This window comes from Platalea leucorodia (genome assembly GCF_965183815.1).
Source record: "Platalea leucorodia genome assembly, chromosome: 3".
NCBI classification, from domain to species: Eukaryota; Metazoa; Chordata; class Aves; order Pelecaniformes; family Threskiornithidae; genus Platalea; species Platalea leucorodia.
The window spans coordinates 2,225,696-2,250,398 of record NC_138825.1 but is presented as its reverse complement, the minus strand read 5'-3'; the positions used below and the strand labels follow the sequence as shown (position 1 = coordinate 2,250,398).

Below are 24,703 nucleotides of genomic sequence, written 5' to 3'. Positions count from 1 at the left end.
GTCTGAGAGGGAAAATAACACACAGTGCTTAAAGTAGAAAGCAAAACTTCGGTATTGATTGTCCTCTGTACTTTGTTTCCGTGGTATGTCCATCTTGCTTGCTTGCTTGTCCTTTGTAAACTCTGTGCTCTTGCATCCTGTGCTGCCTCTTTGTTTTGGTTTAGTTTGGAAAATAATATAGTGCAAGTACTCCAGCAGCCTAATTCTACCTTTTCAAACAATATTTGCTACTAGGCCTTTTGCAATTAAAAAAACCACAAACAAACCACCCACCCCCACCCCCCAAAAAAAAGACCAAAGCAAAACCAAAACAAGAAGGCCCTTGTAAGATATTTAGATTTGTTGAAGTAGTAAAGTATGTTTGTCAGACTTTCTGGTTCTCATCTGTTTGCTCAAAAAAAAGTTTTGTTTGTCAAGTTCTAGGAATTCTCAATTATTTAATACCCAGGAGTGTTTATTTTGTGTGACAGTGTTAAGTGTTCTGTGATGCTCTGAATCGTATAGATGTTCCTTTCCATCAGTGAAACTTTTTAATTTGGTGGAAGCCAGCTTACTTTGTGCTAGTTGTGGAGCAGAGGCTGCCACGTGCCCATTGATTGTTGTGTGGAGCTCACCCAGGTTATTCGGTGCAGTGAGTAGTGATTCACTATTTTCAATCTTTGGCAGAAAGCTTTTTGGTTTTTTTACGTAGTACCTTTTAGTGTGATAGGAAAAGAGTACGTCTGGTAGGCAAGTTGAAACACTAGTAGAAAAGTTGCTTCATGCTGTGTGATGATAAAGACAGCTGTTGCTCCATAAGGTTGGAAGTTAGGGATTTTTGGGGGGTGTTAATTCAGTGATACGAGTGTGTGCTTGGTAAATGAGAGGTGAACTGTTTTATTTCCTCTGTTATTTTCTCCTATGTTTTGCTCACCTGCACACATCTTCCTTATTACTATTAAGGAAAAGAGAAAGGACAAAAAAGCAATCTGGGCTGTTCCGGTCTCTGCTTTTTTAAAATCCTGGCAGGGAGAAATTAAAGATCGGTCACAAGACCTCTTGAACATACTATGATTTTGTCTGGCTGTTTGCACATTCACATGTAAGCCTGCAAGTGTGCAGATGTGAGAGGATGTCTCTTCATGCGGATAATACCACTAACAGCGGACCACCCAGCAGAGCAGTTGGTCAGAGCAGCCCTGAGATCGTGAGGCGCAGCAGGTTCATACTGATGGAGAAGGGAGAGACAGGGTTACTCGGCACAAAGGCTTGTGGCACTGCTTCAGATACAGCTATTCTAGCACGCTTCAACCATGAGTAATTAGGCAGCTCCTCTGCTGTGAGCGCCAACAAGAGAGCTTAGGCACTGTGGAGCTACCCTGCGAGTAGTTCAGCCTGGTCAGATGCTGCAAAGCTAAGGCAGGGAGCAGGAAAGCTGTCTGCATGTGCTCAGTATCTACTCATGTGTTCTTGGCAGTGTTCCTTGTGATCCCACCAGCCAGTCGGTTTGTTGTAGGCCACTTGGTTGTGTTTTTTTTTTAAAGTAGGCATAGGGCTTCAGCCTCCTAATAGTTTATGATGTTGGACATAATCCTAGGAAATGGGGTTTTGTGCAAGGGCCAAAAGGCTTATGATGATAGACCTACTTCTAAAACTCACGTTAGCATGAGGCAAAAAAACTTTGATACAACTGTCGAAATTTTGGCACGTATAGTCAATCTTTGCTAAGTGCAGAGTTAGCAAAGTGTCCTTAAATGGAGATACTAATATGCACCTTATTTTGTGGTAAGGGATATCAGCATTTGTAACGGTATCTTTAGATGTTTGAGCAGATTTCTGCAGAACTACACGAACATTTTAACTGTGTTTTACAAGTAAGAGGTAGATTGTCATAAATGCCTGCTAAAAAGGCAAAGACGAGTGGTTAGTAGAAATCACAACATTTGCAAGTTAGGATTAGAGCATCCTTTTACTGGATCCTATGTAAATGCACAAAAATACAATGGCTAAGCAGGATTCAAAAGTGAACACTTGAGCAACTCTAGAACATGCATCCCTCGTGTCTTCAGCAAGTCAGGCTGCGGCTCTCCTGTTGTAATAGTCCTGTGTGCGTTGTGTAACATCACCGGGCCGTCACGTTGTTCAATATCATCAATACATTGCAGCCTCAGGGCTTGCGCGTCGTGCATGATGCTCTTCAAGAGGTGGAAGGATTTTATTGCCCTCTATTTTTCAGATAAGAATGTACTGAGTTAGTTCTCTGCACGCTTCAACAGTGGATAGTGTGTGTCACGAATTATTCTTCAGGGAAGTCATCCATTTAAATCCATTTCTATCAACACAGAAACTGGGATGAACATGTGCCAGAGGTATAGAAGAGGAGTTAAGATTTTTTTTTTTTTTTTCCCTTTATCTTTTTGATAGGTTTAGCATGGAAATACTTTTTGGCAGCAGAAATTGATCATACTGATAGATGCAGGAGGAGTTTGAAGTATGCCATCTTGTACCAGCGTTTCTAGAACATGCCTGATCAGAAGGTTCAGATACTGACAATATTGTACTTCAGAATCTGCCCCGTTCTTTGCTACTGTAACTCCAGCAGACCGACCCTTTGGCTATGATTGATTTTACAACTGATCAAACAGTACGCTGGTGAAGGCCGGTGCTCCTTTCGTCCCATGTGCAGAGGTGTTTCTGATAACTTCATTGCCTCAGTGTACTGCTTTGTCTGGTGTTGCTTCAAATGTTTAAAGCAAATTGGAGAATACCAGTTATTCTCCAGTGAAGGCCCTGGTTTTATTTTAACTTTCACAGTAAAAGGACGCTGCTGTATTAAATTTCTTTGTAAAACACATTTTGTATGTGTTTATTATTTTCTTGCTAATAGTAAATAATGGAAATGCCGCTTTATTATTTGAAATCTATCAAAAAATTCTGATATCGGTAATTATTGAAATATTTGGCAGAGAGCAGGAGTGAGCCTCAGTATTCCAATTAAAGGGACTTTGCAAAAAATATAACTTTATTAGGCAAGCAACATCTGTGTGTAAAAGTGAATACGGTGCTACTGTAAGCTAAAACATAGACAGAGTAACAGTCAATATTTATTACCCTTTGAGATGTACACTTGTGTAGAATTTTTTCCAAAGTGCTTGCTTCAGCATTTCACTGTACTTAACAAATACATTCAAACAATGATATATTTAAAATTAGGGTGCGTTATAATACTAGACTTAATCATTAAGTACCATCAAGGAACAGATGGCAAGAGAGGCCACAACTGCTTTGCAGTCTGCATAGATTTAAGCATGAAGCCATTAAGCTATCACATTCCCATCGCTGATAGATTTTGGTCAATGAAAAATTAAAGACACATAATCCCTGATTATATGAAGTCTCAATCTGTAATTCATGACACTGGTAGTATTTCAAAATCACTGAAGTTCTCTCTGTAATCAGTAGTTTTAAACTAATGCATTATTGGGATAGATGCTCTTGTCTGTTTTTATTGCTATTGAAATTAATGTATCTTGTCATAAGTAGGTTGCTCTTAAATGTAAAATTGCTTAAGGGTATCTTTTACTGCTCTGCTTCCTATTGACTTCTAGACAGATTTGCCCTATTTTGCTAGGCTATTTGGCACTGAAGCAGTTCAGCATCTCCACCTAATAAAAGGAGTAATTCAGAGTTCAGAGCATGTATTGCCTTAAAAATGCTTATAGTCTAACTAGCACAGTAGCCACTAGAATGTTATGTTTTTAAAAAACTGTTTTTTAAAGCTATCTTTTACAAAGGTCTATTTTAGAACCGATTTATTTTCAAAATTATTTCATTTGCATCTTGTTGTATTCCCAACAGCATGTACTAGTTTATTTCAGTGGTATTGGACCAAATGTATTCTAATAAGCAGAAGCATTTAGTCTTAATACAGATGTAATTATTATAAAAAATTTCTTGGTCATGAAAATGAAACAATTCAACCTATGGATACAAGTAACTTATTAAAATCTGTAATAAATTAGTTGCTAAAAAATGTAAGCTAATTTAAAGATGCATGCTCTTGAAAGCAGTACAGATTTTGGCGATTTATGTTTAGAATTTTATCTTCCTGTGTGAAAAATGTTTGCACATTGTATTTCATTAGATTTTTTTCATTAGTTATTTCAAATGCTTGATGAGAAAATTAGTAGGTCTATTCCTGACTTGGACCAGTCTGACAAAATACAATTAGACAAACAACATATAATGGCACATGTCTAGCTAACATCGTGCTGTGTTATTTCCTCTTTGAGAGGAACGAGTTAAGACATCAATAGTTAAGAAGATGGACTATATTGACTAAATGAAGATTGCTTAAAATGGTGTTTTGTGGATTAAGGAGACTACTGAGCTTTTAAGTTGGAGGCTTTGAGAGAATGAGGCCTGGTTATCAGTATTGGGAATGAAGGTGGGTTTATTTTTTAAAATAATGAATTTCCTGCTGAAGGACCTAATCACAGTTCTTTTGGTAACAGTACATGGTGCGAGAAGTGATCTGTCAGGCCTGTTCTTGGCTGTTCAATACACTTTGCAGGTCAAAACGGACAGTTCAAGTATAATCTGAAAGCTAGAAATCAGTGACTGAAAATGAGGGAACACTGGTAGATACAAACACTGAAGGATTCTTCTACCAAGTGGCCTCCATTTTAAATGTTTACATTTCAACAAGTGGGTCATGTTACTAGGTAGCCTATTAATATTCTGTGTTTATAACGTATAATCATTTAATGACATAATGTGGTTAGAAAGGGTTAAATTACCGTAGTACAGAGGAGAAGTCCCGTTTGCACTGGAAGGTACCGAGAGCAGGATTTCACTCTGGGAAGAGTTAGAAATAATTTTTTTCCAAGTAAAAGTCATCCTAGTCATTGCTAACATGTATTGATTGAGAGTGTCAAAGATAACTTACCTCCCTCGTTGGAAGAATAACGAGCCAATATGACAATCTTTCCAAAAAAGCGACAAAATCAAAGAAATAAAACTTCCTACTAGCTATAGTGAATTATTGTTTAATTACATTAAAAATGATTGGTAGAGATTAGTAGTGTTAGTACTGATATTTAAGTAACTTAATTTTATTGATCCTCAAGAGCAAGGGGTTAAACTTCTTGTTACCATAATCTATTTTAAAGTTCTACTGAAAGGTGTTAAGGGAACATTGAGTTTTGGGTTTCTGTTGGACCTGCCACCATAATCTTTTGGAAAAATTTAAGATCATTAAAATAAATTTATTCTGTGCACCTTCTTACAAGGTCTGTCTGAATTTTCTAGTACAGCTTTTGAAATGAGAAAGTGTAAAGGCTGAGCTTTTATGACGTTTGTGTTTTGAATTCTTGTGGTTGCACGCTAATTTTTGTGTTGATACTAAAATAAGAGCTGTTACAATATCCAGGAAACTCTTAATGCCCTCTGTTTTGAGTGCTCTAAAGGGAGAGTCATCTAAAATGCGTGGCTGTAGAAACACTGCTGAAGATGATGAAAAAGCCTGGAGATAATCTGATAGTCATTAAAGATGAAGATTAAGGGCCCAAATCGGCCTTTTGGAGTTATGAATGTAGAAACAGGAGACTTCAGCTGATCTCTGTATGCCATCAGGTCAGCAGGATTTATCCTGGATTTTCTCTTCTGATTTTAACAAATTTGAATGAATTCAGTTTGGAAAGGAGTTCAGTTCTGCACATCTGCAAAGCATAAATGCTTTTAGCCCGTTTAGTTCCTTGTGCAGCTACGGGTTGGCTGAATTAATAAATCCAAGGTGATATCTTAGTCATGTAGTTTTGGCTGATATATTCTAAAATGCACTTTAATTGTTTATAGTATTTTTAGGAATGTGGTGATGAGCACTTAGGAATGAGGCAATTGCCCATGTAAGAATCCGTGTCCTAATTTTCCTAGATTTATATTCATATATATGAGAAAGAAGATGCTATGCTTACTGCTTTTCTTTTAAAAATGACTGTGTGGTAGAGGTGCATTTTATATATGATCTGACTTCCTTTCCCAGCAATGTTTTTTTCTACATTATTTCTATTCATGCTTGCAAGCCAGGAAATTCTGATAGCAATAAACTGAAGAAAAGACATAAATATATCTCTTAAAAATTGTAAGATGCTAAAACCAAAGAAAGCTGTAAAAGGCAAATAAAAGTTTGTTTAGGTAACTTAAATTTAAAAGAAAAGTATGTAAATTTTGTTTATAGTGACACTCCTACAGAGAGCATGTGAAACTACCGAAGTGATCAACTGCATCAAAATAGATCCTGATACTACTGTGTTCAGTGGAGTAGAGGGAATAGCTCATTTTGGGGGGTTGGTTATTTACACTACCCATTACAGCTGAATCGAGTATCTGTATAGAAATGTATGAATCACGTGTATATCAATGGTCTTGTAGACTACTTAGTTGTAGTTTCTTTAGGTAAAATAGATCTATTCTGTATGATGCATATTCTTTTTCTGCACAGCCTTCAGTTTGTGTGCATCAGTAGCATCTGGCTTTCAGGTGGCAAGTCCTAGGTGTCCTGCCAAGGCAATTCATGCTGACCTGTAACCTGCTCCCTTCAGTCTCCTTCTGAGGAACTCTGCAGGAATACGCGGGGTGATGGATGTGCTTTTCAGCAGGCAGTTCCTGTTCTCCAGCTGCAGCTGTACCTGCGTGTCGCCTGGCAATACAGTGCGCCCAAGTCATTGAGGGGAGGCCTGTGAGGAGCCTTTGCATGCTGCTTAGAACCCAGGTGATTCACCTGCAGAAAAAATATAAATACAGACCTTCCCTCAAGTGTGACTCTAGTAACTGAAGCATCGTCTGTACCATGCGTAGAATAACTACCTCTCGTTTAGACAACACTTGTACTAAAAATTTGAAGAATTGGGGTTTTTTTGGCAATGGCATTTCTTTTCCCTCGGTATTCAGTTGTGTCCACTACAATATTCAGATCACTTCAGTATTATAGCAAGTTAGCCCCCTTTCTGCATTTGGTTCCTGAGTATAATCCTTTGCCTGTACATGGTGTTACTGAATTCCATTATACTGCTGTCACACCGCTTTTGCACTTTATCAAGATCATTCTCAATTGTCATAGTGTTCTTTGAAGTTTCTTTTCCGTTCCTCCCAATTTTTGCCAGTGGCAGTTCTGGTAAGTATATTCTGTATTCCATTGTCTAGATCATTAATGACAATGTTGAATAAAACCAGACCCAGCAGGCACACACCCTTGCAGGAACCTCCAGCTTGACAGTGAGAAGTTGGTAGTTTCTTGTTTGAGTGTAGTATTCCAGCCAGCTGTGCATTCATCTGACAATAATACCATTAAACAATACAAGAATATAATTAAATATCAAAAGTTGTGTTGTGCAACTGTATCGAGTATCTTTGTAAAAGTTAAGAAACTTCACCATTGGCCACCTCTCATGAACTTTGTAAGCCTTTTACAGGGTGTTGTGGGGGAGTCGCATTGGTTCTGCATTGTTTTCCTTGAAAAGTCACAATGAATGGTTGTCATCCTGTCTCGTATGTGGTTAATAACTTGGTATGTCATGAGGTATTGAAAAAGGATGACTCATCTGCGTTTCCTCAGATCCTTTCTGCTTTTTGAAGGAAAAGGGGATTGATTTCCTCTCTGAAGCCAAGATAAACCAGAGAAAAATCTGGTAGTATGTGAGAATACATGGCAGAAACTCCAATTAATAGTTCCTTTGTTGACAGATTTCCGTCATCTGTAAATAAATTTAAAATAATTTAGCGTGTGTTAGTGTGATATATTTCATATTCTTCGTTGTTCTAAAAGTGAGAACTTACGTTCTGGTTTTGTGCCTCATGATAGTAAAATAGCATCGTATAGTTTTTCAGTGTATAGACATTTGTTAACGTAGCTAGTCTGAATTCTGTTATTTGTAATTATCTGCATCAGCAAGAATGATTCCTGATGTCTGCAGTGTGTGCTGGAATATTTACATTATGGCTGTGTTCTGCTTTCTGTATTCTGTCAGGGAGGGGACTGCTTGTGGAGCAGTGCAGAGCCACAAAAACTTTCTTCTTATATTCATTCTCCAGTAATTCTGATGGGTGCTCCCAATTGCATACTGCATTAATAGCCAAAAAGGGTGCTAATCTGACTAGCTGTATCAGAGCCAGATGTTTCAAGTTACTTTTTTCTGCCTTTGGTAGTCACTTCCACAACTCCTCATTTACTTGTGGAGGGAAAAAAAAGGTATGGTAACCAAGAGAAGAAGTTGTTCTGCTGGTACATTAACTGTATCATTTGTTATATAGGGAGCTTTAAAGATTAATGTTCGGTGTGTTTAATTTATTCCTCTTTTTTTCCCCCCCCCCAGTAATCCAAAGTCTGCTAATCAGAGGATAAACAAAAAAGTAAACAATGATGCATCATTAAGGATTCAAAATTTGTCTATTTTGGTGAAACAAATAAAAACTTACTATCAGGTCAGTAATTGTTTCTTGTATTATGTTTTGCCTAGAATTGTTTCTAAGTATTCTTTTATAGTTATACCTTTAAGGGTAACAATAATAAGATTAATACTTTGAGTTATTGTATGGATGGTTGTTTGTTTATACACCTGGTCAAATTTTTTATCACACTTAATTTACAGGTATAGTAGTAGTCTGGAAACACTTGTATGTGAATGGTACGTTTATATAATAGATAATCTGCACATCTTTGCTCATATAGTACATTAAGCAGTATTGGTTGGTGTTTTCTGAATTGACGCAAGTTTTGTGCCTATGAGAGAAATTATTAAATGTGCATTTAGTCTTTATCAATGGAATCTTGGTAAGAAAAATGTGATAAAATTTATTGGGTTTAAAATTAATTTGATTTTTCAGTAGGAAAAAATCAGTGAGGTGATAATCAAATGGGAATTTGTAGTAAATGTGGTGATAACCTGATTTAGAGCTGTAAAATGGCCGTTGAATTTTTGTGTTTTGTGCAGTAGGTTAAAGCTGGTACTATGCCTTCTAGATGCAGTCTGGATAGAGCGGTGTGCACATGGACATGCTATAGCAGGACACTGCAGATATCACCGGTGTCCCTTATAGTGTGTCTTTTAGTACCCTTCCACAATTCCTTGCACCTTTCTGCCAAGAGAGTCCAGATCTGGGAGAAAATCTGCTTTGATCAGCCTCTTAAAGTGAGCGCATCACGACAGAGCCTGTACTGTTGTATGCTTTTCCTCAGGCGTACGCACATAGTGCGTGTTCTCAAAAACTCCAAGGTACAGTGAAAATTCCCAGCTGTCACCTACTGCAGCGGCCAACCCCTGTGCATCTTTCTAGCTTGCACTTTGTGCGTGTGCATACTTCGCATCGTTCTTTTCTTGGCAGCTACTACATGCGGGTTTACGTGCTGCCCGCTAAGACCCAGATGCTTTTCCATTTTCTGATGGTAGTCATTTTTGACCAGGCATTAGTGTTTCACAACTGGTGCACCAGAAGGCACAAACACTGACAGGACTGATCTTTATTTGAATACAAAGCGTTCCCTGTGCTGCTTTGGCCCTACGGTATGAGCCAGTCCTAGAGCAACAGTATCAGGCAGAATTGCTTGCATTTAGGTAGCTGGCCTTTGAATGATTCAAGGTTGTGAATGGTGCTCCAAACCTTTGTGTTAGAAATAGTTTATTATAGCTTTTTTAAAATAAAAAAGTATTTGTATTCAATAAACGCTAAAACTGGTCGCCATGCTGTTCATGGTTCAAGTTTGTCTTGTGTAAGTGTAAGCTAGAGAGAGATGGAGAACTACAGACACTTTTTACCCCCTTTCCCTGCCCAGTCTCTCGGGCTTCTGGCCTTGTGAGACACCAGCCTCTTCAGATAGTGAGGGAACCTAGAAACATTGCAGGTCTGGCATTTTAGTAGGAGTAAAAGCATTTAGTAGGCAAACTGGAACACTTGTTCAAATTTAAAATTGCTTTTTGCATGTGTGGATGTTCACTCAGATATGGCCAGATGCATGCAGGGAGCTTTCTGCACCGTGGTAGTTTACTGGCTTTGGAGAGAAGCGTGCAGGGATGGGCTGTAGTCTTTGTTCCCTCTCAAGCTTAGCACGGCCTGGCAGCTGGTGTTTTCCCACAGCCTGTGCGTGGGTTAGCAGGGCAGCGTAGCAAACTCAGTTTCAAGAAGAGGTCAGTTTAGTTCCTGTCACCTGTGAAGTTACCCAGGGCAGAAGAGCTAGCGCTTGACGGGTGCCTTGGAATCAGGGAGGCCTCCCGCGGCCTGGGGTGCGGCTTGGCAGAGCTGCGAGCCCTCGCACCCGAGTGCTTCAGGCATCGTGCTTGGTAAATGCTCTCGGTGGGATGCCTGAGGTCTGGGAGTAGTGGAACACGGGAAGTAACCACTGTATTGAGATATGAGATTAGTTAATATCTGGAATATTACAGTAGGAATGAGATATTAATGGACATGGGGATTTTTAATTTTAGCATTATGTTATCCTGACTCTTAAAACTTTTTATTCTGAGTTTGTCTGTGCTAGTTTATTCCATGTGTTTTTATAACACCTGTGGAAAATGTTCTCTCAATTTAGCAAATAATTGCATCAGTGTTGTATATGTACTTGTCAAAAAACCCTGCACTGATAGAATATAACATTCAAAATTAAAATGTTATGTTAGATTATACAAGTTTTTTTGATTCCTGCATCATCTTTGTTCTTCTCTGTAATTACAATTGCGTCGTCTTTTTCCAATGAAGCTGCTTTACTTCCTTACAGCATTACCAAACTCTTACTAGGTCCCAAACCAGTCTTTTGAGCCTATACATTTCCTGGCAGCATAAGTGTGGAATTTTTCTCAGCAGCTGATTCAGGAGAACTGATCCCCCTATAAGTTTTGGTGGGCTCAGGAGGTTTAATATAGTGAACTTCCATGACTCCCATGGGTGCTCTGTCAGCCTCATTTGACAGATAATGTGTGAGTCTTTAATAAAATAAATGTTAATGAACTCCACAAGTCTGTACAAGCAAGGCAGAATTTTGTAAATAAGCTTAGTTTATTTTTGCAGGTTAAACAACTGTTAAATATGTGAATTTTGGGACACACAGGTTCCAATTTCAGGCTTTTAATAGAAGCAGTCACTTCAAAAGTAAACAGAAATTGAGAGCAGTTGCACCGAGCTTACTGATGAAGTTAACACCGTGTGACAGAAAAGGTGGTAGACATCTCTGAAACAAGGTAGAAGTGTTGTAAGGAAAGAGGTGATAATGTCATTAGTCCACAGAGGACACGTTTCTTGGTTACACCTGCTTGTACTCTGCTTCACAGTAAGAAAAGCTTTATAATAGCATCATGGAATTATTTGAGCTATTGCAGAAAAACAAACAACAAAAAAGCTCCCAAGCCCCCACTTTTTAAAGTATGTGATTTTCTTTTGTAGTAGCTATAATGCTCCTTGAATTCCTTATATTTTATCTGTTCTTTGTTGCTTTAAAACTTCCTGTGGTGCATGTCTGCTTTTTTTTTTTTTTTTTAATTTGAAAATTGTCTTTATCAAGATCGCAGAAGTACAAGAGTCATGGTTGGTTGGAAGTCATGATATTTGAGTAGGTCAAAGCTGTTTTCTCCCTCCTTATAATTTGCCTTAGGCATGTGCAATGAGAGTACATATTTTTCAGTCTAGTATTAATCAATTCAGATACAGTTGTTCATGTCCTATATTAACTGGTGAGAACTTTCAAGTACAGCTATAGCTAATAATTTCCACAGGTGTTTTTCAAGTAATATTGTCATTTTTCAAATTTGACATAAAATGAGTTGATTTATGGTATGTTTTTAGCTTACAATATGACACCTAATATGTGCCTTTTGGATGCAAAGCGGTGATGGTTCTGGAATACGTTGCTTTTGAGTATGAACATTATATGTATTAATGAACCTGTCACTGTGGAAAAACAAAAAGCATGACTCTGGAGATGCCGATAGGATGGCATCTGCTGTGAATAAACATCTGGGAACAGGAGGAAGACTATTCTGCTTCAGAAGAATTAGGCTCTGTCTAGACTGGGGATTTGACCTGATTACAGCCATTACTGACTGCCAGAAACTATCCATTGATACAATCTATAGAATAGATAGGCAAAGCTGCTGCTTGAGCGTGTGGGACTTACCAAACTAAAACTCGGCCTGCTCATGCAAATAGGATTTTGTACCTTTATATTCAGGATTGTCCCGGCATAACGGCAGCAAAAAACTGTAATTTTCACATCCGTGTTTTGGCGAGGCCCCCGAGACTATGGATGTGCAACAGAGGAAATTGATCTTTTATAGTATAAATGTACCTTAGAGCAAATAAAATAAACGTCTATCAATAAGCTAGTCAGAGAAACATGAACACTAATAATTTAAAGGAGTTTTGCTACGTTCTGAGACACGGAGTCTAGTTGGCTTAAGATCCCTAAGCCAGCTCATTGCCACGAGAGGATTTTACCATGTTGAAATGATCTTGCAAACCAATAAAACAAGGCCTTTGTAGAAGTAATTAATACTTGTAAGGTTTTTTTAATGAGACTCCAAATAATTAAGTATTGAATATGTGTATATTAAGACCAGAAAAATTGTAAACTACTTATGTAATACTAATTTCTCTTTAGTGGTGGTTAGTATTTGATGTTTGCTTTTGTTCAATACATATGATTTAAATAATATTTTAATTAACTTTTATAGGAGAATTTACAGCAGTTGATCATGATGTCTTTGCCAAATGTATTAATAATTGGAAAAAATCCTTTTTCTGGTAAGTTTATTTTTTAACTAAGATGAAAATTGAAATAAGTGTAATAATTTGTATTACTTCACTGGAAATAAAATTCATATAGGATTGAGCCTTTCAACAGAAGATTGTGTAAATAATTTTAGCAAATAAGTGGTTTAATAATGATGAGTAACATTTTCTTTGTTCACACCGAAGGTACGCACTTTACAAAGATGTGTTCTGTCCAAACCTCAGCGCTGGCTGTCATTAGGATTTATACTGAAACGAAGTGCATTTCCCAGCAACCAATGAGCCGCTGATATGACACAGTATAAGTTTCACGTATTCCCAGCTACTATGCTTTCAACTTTCTTTACCTAAACCACCCCTGAGAAAATTGGCAGTTCAATGCATCTCACTTGATCCAGCACCTAATCCTTGTTTTTACTTCCCCAAAACTTTCCTGCTTCTCTTGCACCGTTACCTGAAAAATATTGCAGTTACCTTATTGCTTTCTCCCCTGAACTGACACTGTCTTTTCCATGCTCCCACCTTCTCTGCTTCCAGCTCTGAGAGTTGCAATTTTCAGACCAAGAAAATTAGCCTGTATGGACCCAGCTGACTATCCACAGCCACTTGGGAATCTCTGCACCATGCTCTCAATTCCAGAAGCACGGAGCAGACACACCTGGCCTGCATGGAGCCACTATGGATTGGGCAGAATTTATTTTCTTGGGTCTAATGTGTCCCAGGTGTTCTCCTTCTGATGTTCTAGCACCTCAGCAGAGAGGTTAGGAACCACTCTAACAGGCTGTGTAGCTTCCCCTGGCTTTTTTCTTTATTTAAGATGTCTTATATGCCATGCTTCCGTGTATGTGAGGCAAGATTTTTCTCATGAGCAAGAAGAACCATCTGTGTTACCTCACTTCTCGATTCCAGGGTTCATAACGTTGATACTTTCCATATCCCATCTGCATATATCCCATTTATGTAGGTAACTTGATTTAATTTTTTTGATTTTTACTTTCTGCTTTTGAATATTGCTGCTTTTGCTTCTGAGGTCACAGCCTTTTAAGTTTTTGTATGTGTAGATGCTGTAATCTATCATACGCACCAAGAAGTGTGAATGTGGTGTCGTCTTTTCCAAAAGAATAGAATCCATCATGCTTTTGTATCTTGATTCCAGACTTAAGGTTTTCGAAAGACTCCATGGCTTTGCCTGGAGACCAGATTTAGTGGAAAAATAGATTAAAAAAACCTGATCATAGTATTGTTTTTGTAGTGACATTTTTTCGTTCTCTTTAAGATACTGAGACAAAGTATGTCTTAACAATATTGTGTAGTGTAAGATGAAATTTTATTAAAAATGCACCACAAAACCCCCCAAAGATAATTTAGTATTCAGTTGTATACATAAAAACCTATGCTTTAGTCATTAAGAAAGCTTCTTTCTGTTTTGGCACCTCAGCTGAGTCTGTGTAGCTTCTGTGGTTTGGCAGCTGGAATCTCTGGTGGCGTATGTATTGCTCTCCTGTGGGGATGTTATTGGATTTGTGAGAGAATACAGACGTTACTGCAGCATAGCCCACATATTACAAAAAAAATTGTTGTGTTCGGACAATATTCTTGAAGATGTTTCAGATTCCTGCCTGAGTTCATCATGGAGCCTGAGCTGAACCAGAAGATAGACCTGTTCTTTTGGGTTCCATCCAGAACCTTTCCCCTTTGAAAGTTAGGACTGCTCTTGCTGTGTCAACTTGCAGAGGACCTCGTCCCTACAGGGATTTTTAAGCTTTTTTTTTTTTTTTTTCCTTTGGTGGGCAAGTGTAGTGAAATCAAACCTCAGTGACCTTTTGAGAGACTTGCTGTGTAAATCTGATTGCATCAAGGTGACCCCCCCGTTGTAAAAGTCAATTTTCTGATAATGATTAGGATTTGGTCCACTAAAACTTAGGCTGTAGCTGTGATTTTTCTCAGGAGCGTCTCCCAGTTTTTCCCCTTTGCGCTACTTTGCGCTTAAGGAATTAGTAGAGAAATACCAGAAGACGACAAATTGCAGAAGGCAAGGGCAGATAAGATTTCAGGAAGAGAAACGTGTTTGACATAAGATTTCAGGAAGAGAAACGTGTTTGACTGTCAGAGGCAGTTGGCTAATCAAGGAGAATGCAGAGAGAATGCTGGATTTGAGCTTTGGTAAAAAAGAGGTCATCAGAGACTTTATCAAGAAACATTTCAGTTGAGCTAATTGGCAGGAAGCCAGTTTGAGGAGGAAACTGGAGGAGAAGAGCTACAGGCTGTGATTGTAAATGTTAAGTTAAATTACAGAGGAAAAGGGGAAGGGAGATAATGAAGAGGTGAATGTTCTTTAACGGGGGAAGAGGAGGGATTAAAACCAGTTCATATTTCTGAGGGAGCAAGCCAGGGGAGGATGGAAGGCTGCAGAGGGTGTGAAAGTCAGGGATACGAGCGAGTGCAGGGGCGATCAAAGGGTAGGATAGGGTAGGGGCAGGGTTCAAGCAGCAAGTTGGAAGGTGTGGAAGAGAATCATCTATTTCTGTATTTGTGATGGAGAGAAAGGAAGAAAAACACACAAGATGGCTGGTAGCAATGGGAAGCTGAGGTTATTCAGTATTTTGCCATGTTCCTTCAGGGAATGTCGGGGAGAGACACGGAAACAATATTCAGGTGGGCTTTTAAAAGCCAGTCAAGAGATGCTGAAGCAGTGAGCAAATGAGCATCCAAAGAGGAGTTCAGGGATTACTTTAAAAAAAAAGTGTGATGAATTTACTGGGATACATCAATGTAGGATATAAGATGTTGAGATGAATTCCTTCTCTTACAATATTCTGGTTAATCTTTATTGATTAAGACAGGCAACCAAGTGGAATTCCCCTTCTTTTGCTGAAGTAGCGTGCTTCTGATGAAACATGTTCATTCATGTTTTCTTTTTCTGTGTAAAAGACTTCACAGCTCGAGTGTTTGGGATACAAGAAGTCTGTATAAATGGTTTAAAGATCTCCCATTTGAGTTCATGTTCTTTGTAACATACCTACTGGACAAACCTCTTTTGAAAAATTTAAATGTTCATTGGGATTATACGTATCTCCTAAAAGAAGCAGTCAAGTCAATGTTGAAAAAAGGCTCTCTACTTAATATTATAACGCCCAGGGAACTCCTTGAAGCCATGAGGAAGGTGGAGAAGCTTAGAATCTGTCTTTTATCTCTGCTTTATGGCAGCAGGCTCGACTCTTTACTGAAAGCTAGTCAAAATCATTAAGAGTTCTGTATCCCTTTAGGTTTTTTCTTGATTTCTTTTTAATTTTCTCTTTTGATCAAGATTACCTCATATCTAACTTTCTGAGAAGGATTTTACATTTACTTCACTTACAAAATACTGTAGTGGATCAAATCAGAGGACAATTTTTCAAGTGCTTGTAAGTGAATGGTTACATCTTTCTTACGTGGGGGTTCATCCAAAATAGTCTCAGTTGCCCAATGTAGAAGCTGATTGCAAACTGCCATTTTGGAAAGAAGGTCTGGTTGAGTTTTCTTTTATGTGCTTATAATCGTCTCGTGATCATTGGAGATCATCTGTGATTGCCAACTGAGTCATTTTAAAAAAAGGGACTTCAATAACTTCGGTCAGGCTCAAGAATGACTGTGCATACCTTAGTGCATGCTGGACGTTCACTGTGGTGTTTGCTGTTCGGACTGAGAGTGAATCTGTTGGTGATGGTCGTAGTTACACCAGCTGTGTTGCAGAATAAAGGTCAGATTTCTAGCCAGACCCAGCATTATGAGGTTTGACAGCATAGCTTTTGTCTGGTTAGCTAACAACGAAATAAACTATTGGCTAAAATCCAGAGTATATTGTAGGAAGGATGCTATTAGGACCCTTTTATACCTAGATAGCCCAATGGCTAGTGTTTTCTGTTTCAGTAAAGCAAAATGATATGTGACCATATAGAGTTTAATTCCAACTAGCCTAAGCTATTTTGCCATCCTTAAAGTGTTTGCTCTATGGCATTTATGTTCTAGATATAGCATATATTTAGTAGCAGGATGAGGACATTGTGAGTGTAAAAAGTAAGATACATCTTTACTAATCTGTAAACAGAGTTCTTGAACTTAAGCTTCTCTAGGAGATTAAGATGCTTGAGGCCAGATTTGGAAATACATTCTGATTTTTAGATGTACGGATAAATGTGTAATAGTTTTATAAAATAACTTAAATGAACTTGTCGCCTAACTCTTACAGCTTGAGGGTGGCAAATAATTTAAGCACTTTTGTAAATACCTTGAGATACCCGAGATTGCAGCTGACAACTTGATTGTAGGTCTCCAAAGCACTTTTGAAAGTTTCACTCTTAAGTTTTGCTTTATGAAGGGCTGCAATGATGTGTTGTTTTTTTTTTCCATTTGGAACTACTATGGATGTTAAGCTATTTGTTAACACTGAAAGTTGGCAGTTAAATGGCAAAAAGGACTAAGTTGAAAGCTGGAAGGATGGGGGTTTCTTCATCTTTTTGTTTTCTAAACTTGGTTAACATACATTATATGAAAATAATGAGTAAACCTGGTGTTTTCTGAGGGGTAGGGGAAGAAACTCGCATTACCATTTTACACCTACTGTTTTTTTGTTCTTGTTTTCTTCTTAGAGCCAGGTACTGAAGAAGTAAAAAAACTCCTCCTGCTTTTACTTGGATGTGCAGTTCAGGTAAGTTTAATTATGTTTACATCTGCATGGAATGGTTTAAGTGTTACCGATCTCTTTTCTTACTATTTTAATACCTGAGGTTGTACATAACTTTGACCTTCCTTCCTCCAGTGGTACTATTGCATTCCTTGAAAACCCGGATATTCTTACAGTTCGAATGGCTACAACTGTACACCTCTTACATTTTATTGTATGAATATAGCAAACTGTGTATGTAGGATTTCTAATAGTTTATTAATTTTAATATTGTTAATTCACCTGATACTGTAAAGAAGGGAAGAAAACTATTAAGTACTGAAGAATTATCTTGCTGATATATCTTACTGAAACTGTTTCACGTATTTAAGAAACTTTTTGATGGACTGTTGTTCTTATTAGGAAAGTTTGTACCATTCAGCTAATTAAACTGAAGAAACAAGCAATCCTATGTTCTTAACAACTTAAATAAGGAACTTGAGTACTAGAGGAGGACACTGAAAAAAATGTCTCTGGAACTCACGGTCATAAAATTTGAATAAGTAGCTATTAAGAAACCTCTTCCTTGCCACATTTCAATAACTGTTTTTTCTTTATTGTTTTATTAGTGTTGAAAGTTGTTATAATTACTGTAACGTGGCATAAACCAAGTATTTATTGGTCAACAAAATTATTGAATAATTTAGTAGTGTGATCATTGTAATGTCAGCTTTATCATTTTTAGCTTTTAGAAATACAAAGGAAGACTGAAAATCCTTGTGATTTTATATATATGTATGTATATAAAATAGATACCTTTATTTTTAGTGTCAGAAAAAAGAAGAATTTATTGAAAGAATCCAAGGTCTGGATTTTGACACTAGAGCAGCTGTTGCAGCCCATATTCAAGAGGTATATTGTTATTTTTGTGCTTTTAATTTTTTTGGAGGTGGAATATCCTATTGTAAGAAGATTAATTGCATTTCTGCAAAAGAAATTAAATCAAATACATGATTTGTATATCTAGTGGTTTTAGTAAGCAAAAAATGCCTTTATTTTTTAACTTGATTCACAAAATATTTCACGATCAAGCTCTTTTGGATTACATTGCTAAAACAATACCAGGGAGCAAGGATGTTGCTCCAAGAATTTCTTAGAATTACAGCAACTTTAGTTTAATGACATTTTCATGTGCAAATTTATTTATAAAATATAATTCAAATTCCATGTATGTGATATGTAATATATATTATGTCATAGCTACTGTTTGCTTTTTATTTTGCCAGAAGCATGAGGTACTACTTTCAGGTAGATAAGAAACTATTCCATAACATACAATTTTATCTGTTTTAAATGTTTTTTCATACCATGTCTAGAGAATTTAACCCGTGGAGTTTCAGCTTTATTTTTCTTATGCTTCCTTTCTACTCTATAATTTAAAGAGGATGTTTTTCTCTTCCATTTCATTCTGTGTAGGTAACTCATAATCAGGAAAACGTGTTTGATCTGCAGTGGATGGATGTCATCGTATTGACACAAGAATATGTTGAACCTCTCTTGAAAAACATGGCGTTACATTTGAAAAGACTTATAGATGAAAGAGATGAGCACTCAGAGGTATGGATGTGGTTTGTTGCTTGAGAGAAGTAGAAGAAATAATTTCTTGAAAATGATACAGCTTGCTATTTTGATAGCTAATAGTCTAATGTGATTCCTTGCTGCCAAAAAGGTGTTTCGGGTAGTTACGGTGTGCATACTAGTTGGTGAATGCTGTGACAAACTAGAAAAGATAATAGCAGACGCTCTTTTTCGTGTAACCAGAGTCTGAAACAACTTTGAATAGCATTCATCTGTAGTTGAAAACAGAAAATCCAAAGCTCTATCAGCTGAAGTTTCCAGGAATCCGTAACCTGTCAGTTTGCAAGCCAGTCACTGAAAGATGCCTGTTACATTACTGTATCCTGTTGTACAGCACTGAGTGAACTGGAGCGGAATTCATACTAGGAGAGGAGGTTTTACAAGCTTATCACAAGGAACAATCATTGTACTGTGTGAGAATCAAGAAACAGAAATGTGTTTAATAAAAATTGCAAGTTTGAATCATCTTGGTGGTCCCAGATTTGCCGCTCAGTACTGAGTGTGGACATGTTAATGTTGCAATTATTCCAAATATTCCTTTGACAGTTAGCAACTGTCTGTCCAGTTCACAGCCTTGATAAGAGTAAAACAGAAACTTAACTGTGAGGGGAGAGGATGTGTGGTAATCCTTTTTTGCAACACGAAGGAAAAGTAACTTTAAAACACAAGAGGCCTTCATATTAGGATAACATCTTTATTTATATGATGAAATAGGAATATTCCTGTAGGTCTCATGCTTTATTCAGTCGCAAAGGATGCTGCTGCTCGCTGAAGAACACCAGTCTTTAGAGATGTGTATTTATCCTCGTGTTCAAGGAATTCATGCCATTTCATTACCCAGTCCATTCTAAGCACCGATAATTTTGTGGACTTAAAAGTCTAAATTTGAGTAGTTTAAAAATAGCCAAATGGTACTGTTAAATAGCTGTGACTGATTGCTTTAGGTATAGAGGTGTATGTAAGGCTTCTAACTTCTTTTATGGTAAAACTTTTCCATTATTCTTGCTTCATTTCAGTCTTTGATTTATTAAGGCATTGAATGATATTAGGTTCTGACATGTAAATGGTACTTTGAATGCAATTCTGTGCTTTTTTCCTCTCTTTTTTTTTTTTTCTTTTTCTTTAATTTCTTAGACTATCATAGAACTCTCAGAAGAACGGGACTGTCTCCGTTTTCTACCTCACGCATCGGCAGCACAATCACCTTGTGGATCTCCTGGCATGAAACGCACTGAAAGCAGACAGCACCTGTCAGTAGAGCTAGCAGATGCCAAAGCGAAGATAAGAAGGCTTAGGCAAGAGCTGTGAGTACACATAGATTGCAGAAGTGTGTTGAGAGTTGTAGGGTTTTAAAACCCTGTCGATTTTGCGCAATGGTACTACTCTATAGACAAAATCTTCATTCTTTCAAATGTTAAATTGCATTTTAAAATGCTCTTTTTAGTTGTTGCACCTCAGGAAGTATATTTTTAGCATGTAAGCATATTTGTGGACCAGTGCGACAAATACAAGTTTTCATCTGTGTTTGTCTTAATTTGTATTATGAATTCTATTGATGTTTTAACCATAAACATACTGAAATCGGTGAACTAGTGCTGTTGTAATTCTGTATCTTTGGTACTCTCAATTTTCTGGAAAAACTATCCATGTTTGAGTAATCTCTGGAGCAGGTTACAATACAGTAATGGGCTCTTTGCTCTCCATAAATTGTTTGTCTTTTAGAAATACTCACAGCTAATCTAATGCAGCGTTGCCTTTGTCTTTTACATATTGTGTCCATATTGCTGTTTCAGTGGCGAGTTCTGTGTGCTTCCTCTGTTGTTCATTATCACTAGTTGAACGTCTGACTATGGTTTAAATATACCTGTATTCTTACGTGTTTCTAAGAGAATAGCTTGGCAGTTGAGGCAGTTATGGGGTGACACACTCAAGAACAGTTGCATGGGGCGGGCAGGTAGGGACTGGAACCAAGAGCTGTGTCCTTACCATTCAGGGATTAGTGGCAAACATCTCCTTTTTAAAAGGCGATAGTGCTGTAGCGATCCCTTAGCAGCAGCATGATGAAGTTACCTGTTTCCTGTTGGAAATGTAGTAAGAAACAGTCATCTATGGTTCATTTATGAAACATTTTAATTTCTTGCAGATCGGAAAAAAAAATTATCATTAGAATAATTTCCTGTCCGCCCTCTTTTTGCTTCTTTCTGTGTAGAAGATTCCTTGTCTGCACAACACTTGTTTTTTCCTGCCATTCAATACTGTTCCACTTCTATCTGCCACACCACTCTACGGAGAAAAATGAAAGAAAGAAAATTATGCAAACCAAACTCCACTAAATCTCTTGACCCATTGCAAACCTGGATGCAGTGAAACAGACTTTGAGTTTACTGGCAGGGGGTGGTTATTTATGGCTAAGGAATAAAGTAATTTGTAAAACGAGTGAATTTTATAGCTTGGGTCAGTTATGATTTCTCGCAGTTTCCAACTTGCTATGTTCATGCAGTTAAGGGAGTGCTCTCTTCTCCCCCTGGTGCTGACCCCTTAGCGAAGGGCTATATTCCCCTCCTTCACCTCATCCAAGTACTGTGGAAAAAATCAGTCCAATTATAACAAAGATCTTTGTTTCTTTGTTTTTCATATTCTAATGAAAACCTTTTTTTATCCCTTGTATTTTATGAAGAAAAGTAAGTATCAGTGGGTACTTAGTCTTGTCTTCATAGTCTAGGAAAAGATCTGAGCAGTAGTGAAGAGTTATTTAAAGAGAACAATAACAGGCCAGTGGAGAATCTGTTTCTCCCTATAGCAATGTGTAATGTTGTTTTAGCAGAGTGAAGGATGTGCAGTTTGAACTTAAAATACAAATGTTAAATCTGAAGAGATTCAGCATGTATAGTAACTTGCCTATAGTTTAGAAACAGCATAAAGATTTTTAATCCAGCATATCTCATGGAGGGAGGAGACGGGTAAAATTAAATTAAAAGCTGAAGGTAGCATAAGTCACAATTATCAGCTTGCTGGTCTGCTCTTATCAGAGTCTGTTGATCAGATCATCTCTAGCTGGCTGGATTAAGTATCTGGTTGATTTACTCAGAGGAACCCCTTCCCCCACTACATCTTGGTCTTCATGAAGAATAGAGGACAAAAAGATACGGCTCTTTTTTTCTGATGTCTGTATTATTATGTCTACTGAAATGAGTCCGCCCAGGATATTCTATAAACAGCTGCACCAAGAAAATTAGTGAAAAAATTGCTGTTATTAGTTTGATTGACAGTTAATAGATAGCCTAAACAGTGAACACTGGTATGTTCTGTATAATTTAGTACAATCCTCTCTAGTCTGTAGCTGAAGCATGCAATTAGGGCAACAGTGATGGCTCGGAACATTTCACATTTTGCACTCTATTTAAATTCAGTTCGTAAATAAATTTCCTTTACGCGTAGCAGCGTATTTAAAATACTAGACTTTGATAAATTAACTTCTGTCTGTGGCATTTGGTATTAAATGCTGCATGTATTTGATAAATTTAAAATTAGATTCATTCCAGAGTTGAAAATATTCAGCTTAAAATTTATTTATAATCTGGTTTTGGCAACGAACCTTCATATCTGGTTTAGTATGCACTGCAGCTAATGTAATTTCATACAAAAGGTCTGTAAAGATTATTTTTCTTTGTAGCACCATATACCAACAGTTGGATGCAAAACAGCGATTTGAGGCTTGTAATATAGAAACACACAGGACTTCATATCGAAAATTAGGTGTGCAGTTTCCAATTGTGGAGTTTCTATGTAGAACAATAATATAGGAATATGAATGTTAATAGAAAACTTACGGTAATCTAACAAAACACAGAATATATTTATATTTCTGTATGGTTTCTGAACACCCATGTAGAGGGAAAGCTTTGATATCTGCTGTGGACAGGGATGTTGCAGTGAGCTATACATAGATGAGCGCTTGTATGCTTGTAGGCTGTCAAAGACCTTTTTGAAACAATGTATGGTTGCAAAATGATCATTCCTTGTGAGATTGGCTCATTTTTAAAAACAACTGTTCCTAGTTTGGTTTAAAACATTTTTTTGTTAGTATGACTACTTTTAGATTGTATTATACACTTCAGTCCGTTAAATTCTCTTATTTGCCCCTTTTCTATTTCTGTTTTGTTTCATACTTGTATTCCAAAATATTAAATAATATAGTAACATGTTTGAATATACAGTATATCTTTTAGGGGTATACAATATTGGATGTGGCAGGTTTTTTCAACAGTGAATACTGTTTGTTCTGAGGTGCAATTGAATTTTGAACATGAGGTATTCTGTGTCTTTGAGAGAATTAAATATTTCCCTTGCGCTTACTCATTGTTCAACGAACTCATTTTTTAACAAACTAATTTTTTGAGCATTGAGAAGTAAGTGTTAGCTGGAAGTTAAGAATGAGTCCTGTAAGAATTGTAGTATTCTATGTCAAATTGTTTTATTACAAATTTTTGAATAGACTAAAACAGACACTGCATTGTTTCCATAAAATTAAAATGCATTATGCATTTCATAAAATTAAGGTTATTAAGCAGTATCATCTTTTAATGAGTAAAGGCACCTGAAAACCTTAATTCTTCTCTGTAAGAGAAAGAAAAATACAAAAGTATAAAAGTGCTTTTAAAATTGGCTTTACCTGATCTGTGACAGGATGCGTCAGGGGTCATTGTGTGGTTCCCCTGGACAATATTTGGACCTTTTGAACATATATTTTGAAATTATTCTAAGTTTACTTTTGGATGTGAATCTCCTGGTACACATTTACATGTATTGTCTGGGTGTTCTTACCAAAAAAATCCCTTATCCCTTATCGCAAAAAATTCCCTTGTTACACCCTAATGTTTTCTGCCCTGCATGAGATCACTGAGATCTTAGTGAACAACAATTTAAAGGACTACGAAAAATCTGACCAAATTTAAAAGATTAGATGTAGACTAAAACCTAAAGAATGTCTAAAGCATAATGGCATACCTAAGTTTTACACTCTGATGTCCATGAAATTCTGGATTAAATAAGAGAAGTCTCATGAATCTCAATATTTTTTTTCTCAAACAAGATGATAATTATCAAGTTCTGCAGTCATGTTTAACTGTGTTCTATGTTTTCTCTTTTAAGTGAGGAAAAGACCGAGCAGTTGCTTGACTGTAAACAAGAACTTGAACAGATGGAAGCCGAACTAAAGAGACTTCAGCAAGAGGTACAGGTTTTGTAAAACTGTTGTTTAAAATAAAGTGGGCAACAAAAATTTCCACCACCAGAAGGATTTTTTTTTTTTTTTTTTTTAAGAAGTATGCTTTCACACATTTTTTTATTTTGCCCCCTGAACATGATCTTGCATAATTTATTCCTTTATTTGGTCTAGTATGCTGGAAGAGTATTCTGAGTTAGGTTAGTATTTCTTCAATTTTTCTATTTCTACATTAAAGAAATCTACTGCCAACATATCCTGTGAGTGTGCATGTACTGAATTTTTCTCAAGAACAATCCACTCAAATTTTGGCTGGTTTTCTTTATACCGTGAGTCTGTGTGTTGATAATGAAGGAAAACATCTGATTCATTTATTATTACGATATGAGTGTATAAAATTATTGGGAGTCATGTGAGAATATTACCTGTAAAAGAAATGTGCTGTT

At 37.0% G+C, this 24,703-nt stretch overlaps 1 protein-coding gene across 3 annotated transcripts in view; it reads left to right on the top strand.

The window, feature by feature from the left end:
• The window catches only part of CCDC88A (coiled-coil domain containing 88A), a gene marked incomplete at its 3' end in the record, with an annotated part of 76,887 nt that overhangs the window by 9,555 nt on the left and 42,629 nt on the right, over nucleotides 1-24,703 (top strand). For all 3 annotated transcript variants that reach the window (XM_082306628.1, XM_082306627.1, XM_082306626.1), the window contains exons 3-9: nucleotides 8,352-8,460; nucleotides 12,696-12,765; nucleotides 17,382-17,440; nucleotides 18,224-18,307; nucleotides 18,872-19,012; nucleotides 20,168-20,337; nucleotides 24,185-24,266. In XM_082306628.1, coding sequence (XP_082162754.1) covers nucleotides 8,352-8,460; nucleotides 12,696-12,765; nucleotides 17,382-17,440; nucleotides 18,224-18,307; nucleotides 18,872-19,012; nucleotides 20,168-20,337; nucleotides 24,185-24,266 — 715 coding nt within the window. The remainder of the gene's footprint in view (nucleotides 1-8,351; nucleotides 8,461-12,695; nucleotides 12,766-17,381; nucleotides 17,441-18,223; nucleotides 18,308-18,871; nucleotides 19,013-20,167; nucleotides 20,338-24,184; nucleotides 24,267-24,703) is intronic.